Raw genomic sequence first — 10,314 nt, 5'->3', positions numbered from 1 at the left:
TTTAAATGATAATTTCCAAGAAAACTGCTTACTATAAATTCTATTTTCATCATTCATTAATTAAAAACATATTTAGTTCATATGTGCAGAGAAGACGACGTGCGCTAAATAGGGTAGGAATGTAGTATATCCTTCCTCTTAAGCTATAAATATTACTTGATTTTTATGGGTAACTTAACGAGCGATCAATATTACTGAAAATCTCATCGAAACTTTTAATCTGAAACTTTAAAACGCTATACACACAAATTTGCGTGTCCAAGCGTTTTTATTTGAAAACATCGTTGACTTGTATAGTATTAATTCTGCTAGAGAATACACTTGAAGTTTGTGAATGCGAAAACAATAATAAATATCTGTTAATGTTCTTATATAAGTAATTGTATGAAATGCATTACTTGATTTGTGAATTTAATGCCACATGCACGATTTTGAAAAACTGTTCCTTAGTCCATTCCGTGACTCCGGTGCGCACTGCATCAAACTAGTAGAACTAATGTTCATCGGCTGCAAATATAATGAATAATGAGGAAATTAATTGGTTTATCCTTTATAAATTGTTATTATAACATCTATACATAAAAAAATTCGATAGAAAATATAAAGGAACATCATAATTCACGTAGAGAATGCCTAGTGAGTTATTTAAAGATTTCCGCTGATCACATCATCAAGAAGTTATAGAAAAATTATCTTTCAATTAGTATTCGTTTATGTTTTTTTTTGTGCAAGTGCATGCCAATTTCTGAAATTGTCAACAGGTTTTTTGAAATCCTAAACCAAATTTATATAGAATATTTTGAAAGAATGTCGAAAATGTGGAAAGGCGTTGAAATGCCTCTAGTGAAAGGCAACCTAGTGAGTTTCCTCTTCAAAGACTCGCATAAATGGAATCATTTACATGCATTGGTAGGTACTTTTTTCACGTACTTGCTTGAGAAATTGATATTTAGTAATTTACCAAGTAAAATTAAATTGAGGATTTTAAGTTCGATTGGATGCTTGACATTTACTGCAGAGGAAAACTATGCCAGAAAATATTTTGATCTGCACCATACATGCCTGTCAACAACCATGCCAGTTAATTTTTAGCTTTCGAAAACTTTTTCAATATTTGAGTCCTAAAACCCCCAATGTGTTGCAGTCACATTATTATTCTCACTCTAAAGCTTCGATTGGCCACTACCGGCATGAACTATATTTTCTTGCAATAAAGCCAAAATCCCTAACAAAATTTCAATGCGTGCCAGACTCTTAAATGGATGCCGCCTAGGACTCGGGGACCTCGTAAATAAGCTTTACTGTGTCTGATTCGGCTCAGGGTTTGGAGTGCAGCCTCTGGGCAGCTTGCAAGCTCGGTATGACTCGGTTCGGCCAACGCGTCCCATACTCTCAGGACACTATAAAGTCGGAAAAGAAATTCTGACCAAAAAACTGATTACGGTCGGTCGGCCAAGCAGACCCACGTTAACTCTAAGCCGAGTGTAGCGACTATTCTGCCAAAGCCGACACGGTCCCCGAATTTTTAAAAGGGTTCACATTTCGCTATTAAAAAAAATTTTTGAGTCACTAATACGATTAAATAAATTAATTGCTCAAATTACTATTATTTAAAAAAAATCGAATAAAACACGAAAAATTTTCGACTTATTTCTAAATTTTAATTGATCTTACATAAAAATCCCACTTCGTGGCAGGAATGTGGGTACACCCGCCAATCCCTAACGTACGGGGAGCTGCAACAGGCAGTAGGGAGATGGGGAGCTTGGCTGACATCCTTCATGGGGGAGTCCAATCCTTCCGCCGCCAGTCCTTCCTGCCACCAATCCTTCGTGGTGGGGAAGTTCTCCCCCAGCTGCGTGGACGTGGCGGTGGTGCAGCTGGGGACTATGGCCGTGGGGGCCGTGTACACGTCACTCAACATTTCCTTTGGTCCCAGTGAGACACTTTTTGTTAGCTAAAGCGTTAAAATATTGCAGGCATTGCTAGACGATATCAGTTTCTCTCTAATACCTGAAACTCAATCATTTATTTGATGCCAGTGTGCGAATTTTTGGCTAGGCATATGTTCAAAATTATGCTCAAAGCTCCATAATTCGTCAGTTTATTTCTAATGCACGGCACATGAAATTTCCTTTGGTCACAGTGACACTCTTTGGCTAGGCAAATGTAGAAATTACGGCAATGGCTACATGGTGTTAAAGTTTCTTTCTAATACAAGGCACTCAATATTTCCTTTGCTCCTAGTGAGTGTTCTCCGCTAAAAGTAAAAAATTGCGAACAATTGTACATAATTTCAACTTTTTTCTAATACACGTTACTTTAAAATTCCTCTGGTACCAGTGAAAACGTTTACAATTTATTGTGAAATGAACTGGGACTGATGGAATTTGTTCTTATCTATCATTATGTATATTAGTGCTCTTTGATGTTAATTTTCATTTGCCAACCACCCGAAAATTCCTATCAAATTGTTCTTCCTGACATCGATCAAAATTTGTCTTTGAAGAGAACTAGTAGGAGTGTACAATTTAATGCTCTACATTTAATCACAATCAAAATTTCCCCCGCAAAGGGGAGCTGAGTGCGCAGATCGAGGAGACGGGCGCCGCCCTTCTGATCACAACACCGAAGTTCTTCCTCCGCCTTCAGGAGGCCCTGGACAAACTGGGGCGCAAGATCCCCGTCGTGTTGATCGGCAGCGGGGAACTTGGGGACGTAGGGAACGGCCTCAACGTTGTGGGAACATACAAAGATATTATCAACGACCAGACGACTAAGCCTGTGGAACCTGTTGAGGTGCGTAGAATGCTGTTGGGATCACTGGACTAAAATTATTGGCACAATCATATCATAAATATAAACAGATCTAATGCAACCACGTACCACTGCGGTGGATGACGGCACAATGAAAATGCGAAAACATTAACACGCGAGGTCACATCGGGGTAATTCAAAGCTAGAATGAAACATTTTAAGTGTCTTATCGCGATCACTTACACTGTAATAAGTAATATTATTTAATATAGTGATTTCAATTTTGAAGGGCAAGCTATGTTGGGCAGTATCAGATTCCAAACAGCGCAGAATATTTTTCATAGCTATACCTGCAGGTCCCGCAAATCTTGCTTAGCAATTAAAGTAACATATTCTTCAATGAGTAGTAGTCATAATCCTGCTGCATAAATATGAATCGGTATATATATAGAATGCTCTATGCATTCTATTCATAATTCTATCCGGCCAGTGGAATATGATGAAGTGTGTTAAATGTAATATTATATTATTATTCCTTAATCCCTTTGTAGGTTGTATTTTCATTATAGGCTCCTTCACTGCTGGATATTTTAACATTTTCAATATTTTTTTTTTCATTTGTACCAGAAAATTTTTTCCATTAAACGATGCACCTAAATACAAATTATGCACACGAATAAATTTTTACTAATGAGTGAAATGATTTCATGTAGGGTTTAGTTTTTATATATTTATATTTTTGGGTTAATGTTAGACCAGCAGTTGCTAGATTTTAAGATAAAAATAAAAAAAACTTAAATGACATTTATGCGACAAAAAAACAGACAGCTTTATGATTAAGAAATGTTATGGTTTTGATGAAAGGTTTTAATTCACAAGCAAAAGTTAATTTATTCAAAGCTCGTGAGTTGAGACATTAAAAATTCAAAGTGAATAAAGCTTGTTATTTTTACATTTAAAATCATATAATGAGCAGATGAAAACCCAAATTTCAACTTGTAAAATACTATGGAATAAATAATTCGTTACTCCACATTCTTCAATAACTAGGTTGGGGCCGTGCGACGAGATTGCCGTGACGTAGCGATGATCGCTCGTAATGATGATGATTTCCTCCGAATTGCTCGCAAGTTCGGCTGAAATCGCATTTTTTCAGTTAATCCAGCAAAAAAAGAGGATTGCGTTCAATTTTTGGTTTATTTGGAAAACCATTGGGATTTGCGGACTTTTTCGGCTTTTGATTGCCTTTTTCTTTTTTTTTCCGGGACCCTTTTTTTTTAACTTTGTTGCCCCTTTTTTTTTTTGTTTTTTTTTTTTTTGGGGTGTGTCCTTTTAGTGTGGTTTTGGCGGCGGGGGTGTGCGATGTGTGTGCGTTTTTGGTGTGAGCTTTTATAGCTTGTGGTTTTCAGCTTCTTTGTATATGAAATTAATTGCTGCCGTCTTGAGAGGTTGGCTGACATAAGCTCAGTACAGGATTGGGTAGGAGTTTACAAGGGAACATATATTAGTAAATGAAATGAGTTACTGCTATTTGTATTGGTCGTGCAGCTGATGGGAGATGATGTGGCGCTGCTGGTGTACACGAGCGGCACCACCGGGATGCCCAAGAGTGTGCAGCATTCCCACAACTCCATCATCGCGGGGGTGCAGGCGAGTATGCATCCCCACTTCTGGCCGCATCCTCCTACCACAAATGGTACGTAATTTTTATAAATGATCTATTGAATGTTTGAGCTTAGTTCTGAAAATATTTAACAAATCTACTGTTCAAATGTTCAAATGACAATAATTTCCCTAAGTTTCTGGACCCAGTCTACCCGTCAGTAATGGGTGTTAATTTCACCGAATGGGATCATTATAAGTTTTAAAAATTATTTAATTAGGGCAATAGAAGAAAAATTATAACTCAGTACTCACTGCAGTGAGTGTCAGAGAGCGCATTTTCTTGTCGATGAAAACGTGAAGTCACGGACGGACAGACAGACGGACAGGCATGGCGAGCACAAGAGTGCATTTTTTCCATAAATAAGAAAATGCGCTAAAAATGCGCTAAGAATTTCGGTGCGTGTATTATTTATTTATTATGTCAATTATTTATGATGGCTGAGATCATGACCTGGGTTATCTTACATATTTCGGAAAGGCCAATCTTCAACCAATTTAAAACTATAATCTTAATCACGACACATTCCAGAGTATTCTTAAAATCAACGAAAACGTGAAGTCACGGACAGACAGACGGACGGACGGACGGACATGGCGAGCACAATAGTGCATTTTTTCCATAAATGAGAATATGGGCTAAAAATTATTTCAATTATCTTGCAATATTTCCGAATGGGATCATATAAGTTTTAAACATTATTTAATTGGGGCAATAGAAGAAAAAAGTATTTCAATTATCTTTCAAAAATTATTTAATTAGGGAAATAGCAGGAAAATGTATTTCAATTATATTTCCACATTTCAGAAACCTTGCAACGATCTATTTAGGACTCACTCCCATGCCAGGTAACAAATTTTTAGTTCAATCATCTTGCAGAAGACAACGAGTAATTTAATAAGTTCGTTCGCTCACTCGAATTGAACGATGCATGCAGCGACTTCTTGCATCAAAGCAAACAAGGACTCAAGTGATGCCTCGAATTATTGCTCCTGTATGGCAGAAACTTAGTGTTTGATCGAACCATTTTTCGAACTCGCTCACACTACAAGTGCGGAGTACTTTAGTTCAACATGGAAACATGGAGACGAAAAACTTTCACCGCATACAAAAATTTACTTTATTAATTATCCAAACTAGGCATTTGACGACTTCACTTCATCATAGTAAACAAGTATTATAATATTTATACGGAATGACCTAACTCTCACCGCCTAATACCTTACTATCATCATTTTTGGGAAGACTTTATTTTCGTCGCAAAGTTAAGCGATTTAAAAGGATGGCTTCACTTTGACAGCTAGCGTAGTTGAACGATTTAGTGGGTGCCTTTTCGCAGAAATAATGCAAATTACTCAATAAAAGCATGGCATCTTACCTTATGTCGCAGAAAGCAACCAGACGCGCTCTCTGCTCATGAGGGACTTCGGGTTTGCATACGGGCTGTGTTCCGCCTTCATGCCCGGGCTCGCCACGGGGATGTGTCACATCATCAAAACTTTGGACGATTACACTTTCCTGAGCGATGTTGAAGAATTTAGGGTGAGATCAAAATAAACATGGGTCATATTGACCCACGTTTATTTATTCCAGAATCAATTTATCCAGAATCAAAATGTCCAAATAGACAATCCAGAGTTTGTGAAATACAATATGCAAGCAATTGGTGACTCACTACAGCTTTTGATTGATTGATTGATTTTTATTCAGATATGAAATAAAAAATTCACAAAAGTCATGAGTTACTGACTAGAAAACTTTCTGGAGTGAAAGTTTGCACTTTGAGCACTAAAATATCCTTTCGGATCGCCGAATATTACCACCCTGGCCCACTCATTCTCGTCAGAAGACGTAACGCATACTTTTTTGATGTATATCGTGAAGAAAAAAAATTGTCGATCTACTTAAAATAGAGTTATTTCAAATTTAATTTAGCGCAAAGAATTATATCTCAAATTTTCCGGCGGGTTTCGAAAATTTTTTAAAAACTAATTCCGTACAAAACGACCTGATGCTTCGGTAGCCTAAGCAATCCTAACCCCCCGCAACACTACAATTTTACTATTCAGTAATATATATTGCTATCCAATCTAAAGAGCGATCCTGGCAATCAAATTATCCCAATAATCATTCACAAGAATGTAGGCACTTCTTCAATCTGTAGACCGCGTCTAACTACCACATATAACCACAGCAAAATACCACAGCAAAAGACAATGCAAACTCATCCTCATGTATACTATTTAATGCATTCAATTTTGAATAGATTGATAAAAAACGAGGCAAACTCATTCTCGTGTATAATATTTATTGCATTCAAGTTTGAATATATTGATATACGATATTTTCAGATCAACACAATCGCGATCGTGGTCCTGAATTTCCCGACGGTGCTGCGTCTGGGCAGCGAGCGCCAGGATTTGCTCCAGCATTTCCGACACGTGCTTGTGGGTGGCGGCGCTATCCCGCAGGCCCACGTCACCGCTGCGGCCAGCACCATGCCTGGAGTCTTCGTCCAGAAATGTTCGTTGGGACGGGAAATTTATGTAAAAAATTTCCAGGGATTTCATTTCCGGTAGTTTAGTTTAGTAATTGTTTTGGAGCTCAAAAAAATATTTGTCTTGCGCAATGCAGTCGAAATGTTATTTAGTTCATGTTCATTCTGTTTCTGTTTATATGTTTTCATTATTATTCCATCTCTTCAAATAATTTGAAGAGCAAATGAAAAAGTTTTTCAAAATGGCCAGTAAAATTTTATGCTGTGAACATTGAACGCGCACATTTTTCAAATTCTTGACAATTTTGTTTCATTCTTCAATGATATGTTCGCTGTAAGAGGTAGATTCACTTAGTAAATGAATTATAACTGAAACTCAACATTACTCAGAGACCTTAAACTCACGCCGGAGCCGTATGCCAAGTTCAGCTCCTCTCTTCCTATTCCCGGATGACCGGCGATACATTAAGACCAAACATTATGATACCAGTCTCAGTAACTAATTCATTCTGACCAAGTATTAATATAATTTTATATGTAAAGTAGTCAGATATGATTATTCCTCGTCCAGGTTACGGCACGTCGGAGATGTTCGTGATAGCACAAGACCCTTTGGGCGGCGGCAAGCCAGGGTTCACAGGCAGCGTCTTCCCCAACGTTGAGCTCAAACTCAAGGATCTCAACTCAACGGAGTTACTGCCCGCCAACCAAATAGGAATCCTATTCATCAAAAGCCCCAGCGTGAGTTTTCTCTCATATGTGTTTTAGCTCAATTTTGGGTGTGTGAAGATTGTGGTAGTATCAACATACTCGTAATGCTCGGTCGTCATTATTCATCAAATTAGCGTTATATGTTGTTAGCCCTTTAGCGGGCAGATTACTATATGTGGTTACTTAAAATCGCTTTCCAAAAAATCCCAACTCGTCCCCCGGTTAGTATTTGAGGCTACGTTATCACGCCTCTGTCAATCCCCAGTTATTTGCTCAGCCATTACATAGCATCGCTCCCTGCCTTGCCCAGGAATTGAAATATGAGCATTTAAATGGAAGTTTCGAAACGGATAACGAAATTTGCGCTCTGTCCACATTAATTAAAATTTGGAAAAAGCAATATCAATTTGAATAATTCAAATTAAGTTATGGAAATAAAATTAAATAAAATCAAATAAATACTCAAATAAAAGCCAGATATAGTTTCCTGTTGCATCTGAATTAATATAAGATAAATTTTTTGCATAATGACCGTTTTTTATATAATTTTCGTGTGCAACTTACTCCAATATATTGTAGAGGCAAAATAATGAATAATCCATTTGACTAAATTTATCATATAATTTTAAATATTTTTTTTGCGGTGGCTCCGGGCATTTAAATTTCTACCTATTTTTATGCTTGTGCGGGAAATTATTCAACATGGTTGATATAAGCCCGTCGGTATCTGCTGAACCTCACAAACGTTATGTCGGACATTTATTTTTGTTTCTGAATTTTATCACACAGAAATTATATGTGTACTTAAAGCGAGCAGGTTATTAATGTTTAAATACCATGGGTTCATGCGTACTCGATTCTAGAAGAATTATTGAATAATAAGTGAGAAATACATTGAAAGTGCAATTAACGATATAAACGTATGAAATTAAGAGAACAAAAAATCATGATCAGCAAAAAAAGACAGACTGTCATATCTGTGACCATCACCGAAGACAAATCGCAAATTATTTTAACATTTACCCGAAACACGGTCAATGCAATATTTCTTGCATCTAATTTGTATACGAGTATAGCTTTGCTTAGGCCTATACAGAACAGGCACCGATTCGCATCGTCGCAGAATATTCTCAGCTTGTTGCGGGTCTCGAACATGCACCTCACTGCTTCAATTTTGCGTTGCTCAACCGCCCGACCACCTTGAAGATTTGACAAGAACTGTCGCAGAAAGCTGGGAACGATACAACTCGCTGCTCCAATCCTTACACTCTGAACTGTAATTATCGGGATAAATAATTAATCCGCATAGCAATGCATTACTGGTAAGACTGATTATTTGTCACAGAAAATGCAGGGTTACCGCAATAACCTGACGGAGACTAATAACGTCATCGACGAGGAAGGCTGGTACAACTCAGGCGACGTGGCCCTCATGGACGAGGACGGCTACGTCCAGGTCGTCGACCGCTTCAGGGAGATCATCAAAATGGCGGACGGCCGCAATGTGAGAGGGTTTTTTGATGATTGTGATGGCAACTTGCATCAAGTTTGCAGATAACTGCAGCGTTGGGTGTTGAATAAAATGGCATGGGAAACGCTTATCAAAAGCTAGTTAATCAAATGTACTCTATGGGAACTACATGAGTTGTTTTCATTTCCGTCGCCAGAATAGATTAAAAGGTTTTTTAAAAGCACCGATACCTACGCATTTGTTGCTCTTAATGTTGTAAATGTAAATGTTCTTCAGGAGTCAGTGGGAGTATTATCGTTTTTATTGAAGTAATTGTATAATTACTTCAATAATTGTATAATTACTCTAATTGTATAATTACTCTAATAGAGTTGCCGTTTTAGTTGTTATAACCTTTTCCATTCTACAATAGTAATCTCGATACATCGAGTTATTATATCATATAACGACTGTAAATTGCATGGAATTGCATGAAGAATTTTAATTCTCAAACGTGCCACTTTTATTTTAGAGAAAACCGAGTCCGAATGAATCTGCATTTCGTACATTTTTATAATACAGTTTTTATAAATCCAAAATTCTCTGTTTACTCAAAATTAGAACTGAAAATTTGAATTTGCATGTCTTTTCATCTCCAGGCTGCCCCAGCGGAGTTGGAGAACACGATCCTGGAGATGGAGGAGGTGAAGGAGGTGTGCGTCATTGGGACGCTCGATGCCAGCACAGGATTTGACTCCATTTACGTTTTCATAGTAAATAAAACGGACGTCTCTCCCCCCATTAGCGAAGAAGACGTTGTAAATTACGTCGTGCGGAGCCTCAACGAACTAAAGCGGCCTAGAAAAGTGGTTTTCATGGACGCTTTGCCTCGGAACGACAACGAGAAGGTCGACCGCAAACTCCTGAGACTGAAAGCGAAGGAGATGCAGAACGAGAAATAATTTTGGCTTGTACGAGGGTTCCTATGTAATAATTACTATGTTATCGTAATTAATATTGCAAAAGTCGAGCAGCCTATGTCGGAACATGCGAGGAGAAAAGGGAATTGACCGTAGCTTCGATACTGTGAAAAAAAATTCGCAATTATATGTATGAGGGAATAATGAACGATGCAGCGCCACTTATGATTTCACTTGGCTTAATGGCTTACAGGCGAGTTGATTTTAAAATTTCCTGATTGAGTTTAGGTTTTCAGTTCAATTTTTAAAATCAGTT

At 37.6% G+C, this 10,314-nt stretch overlaps 1 protein-coding gene across 1 annotated transcript; it reads left to right on the top strand.

Moving 5' to 3' along the window:
- Positions 1–651: 651 nt before the first annotated feature.
- On the top strand, positions 652–10,285 carry LOC108682723 (probable CoA ligase CCL7). The gene is made up of 9 exons (XM_018171955.2): positions 652–909; positions 1,698–1,938; positions 2,576–2,799; positions 4,306–4,453; positions 5,811–5,962; positions 6,772–6,943; positions 7,489–7,658; positions 8,974–9,132; positions 9,738–10,285. The coding sequence occupies exons 1-9, from the start codon at positions 736–738 to the stop codon at positions 10,038–10,040; spliced, it is 1,743 nt and encodes a 580-aa protein (XP_018027444.2). The 5' UTR covers positions 652–735; the 3' UTR covers positions 10,041–10,285.
- Positions 10,286–10,314: the final 29 nt, after the last annotated feature.

Source organism: Hyalella azteca, unplaced genomic scaffold (assembly GCF_000764305.2).
Source record: "Hyalella azteca isolate HAZT.00-mixed unplaced genomic scaffold, Hazt_2.0.2 contig13700, whole genome shotgun sequence".
NCBI classification, from domain to species: Eukaryota; Metazoa; Arthropoda; class Malacostraca; order Amphipoda; family Hyalellidae; genus Hyalella; species Hyalella azteca.
This window is presented reverse-complemented; position numbering and strand designations above follow the sequence as displayed.

What these genes read in the sequence shown, in the direction of transcription:
- LOC108682723 (XM_018171955.2), top strand. Translation starts at nt 736, where the DNA reads ATGCCAATTTCTGAAATTGTCAACAGGTTTTTTGAAATCCTAAACCAA. An exon ending in TGGAGTCTTCGTCCAGAAAT is followed by an intron (nt 6,944 to 7,488) that starts GTTCGTTGGGAC and finishes TTCCTCGTCCAG; the next exon opens with GTTACGGCACGTCGGAGATG. An exon ending in TATTCATCAAAAGCCCCAGC is followed by an intron (nt 7,659 to 8,973) that starts GTGAGTTTTCTC and finishes TATTTGTCACAG; the next exon opens with AAAATGCAGGGTTACCGCAA.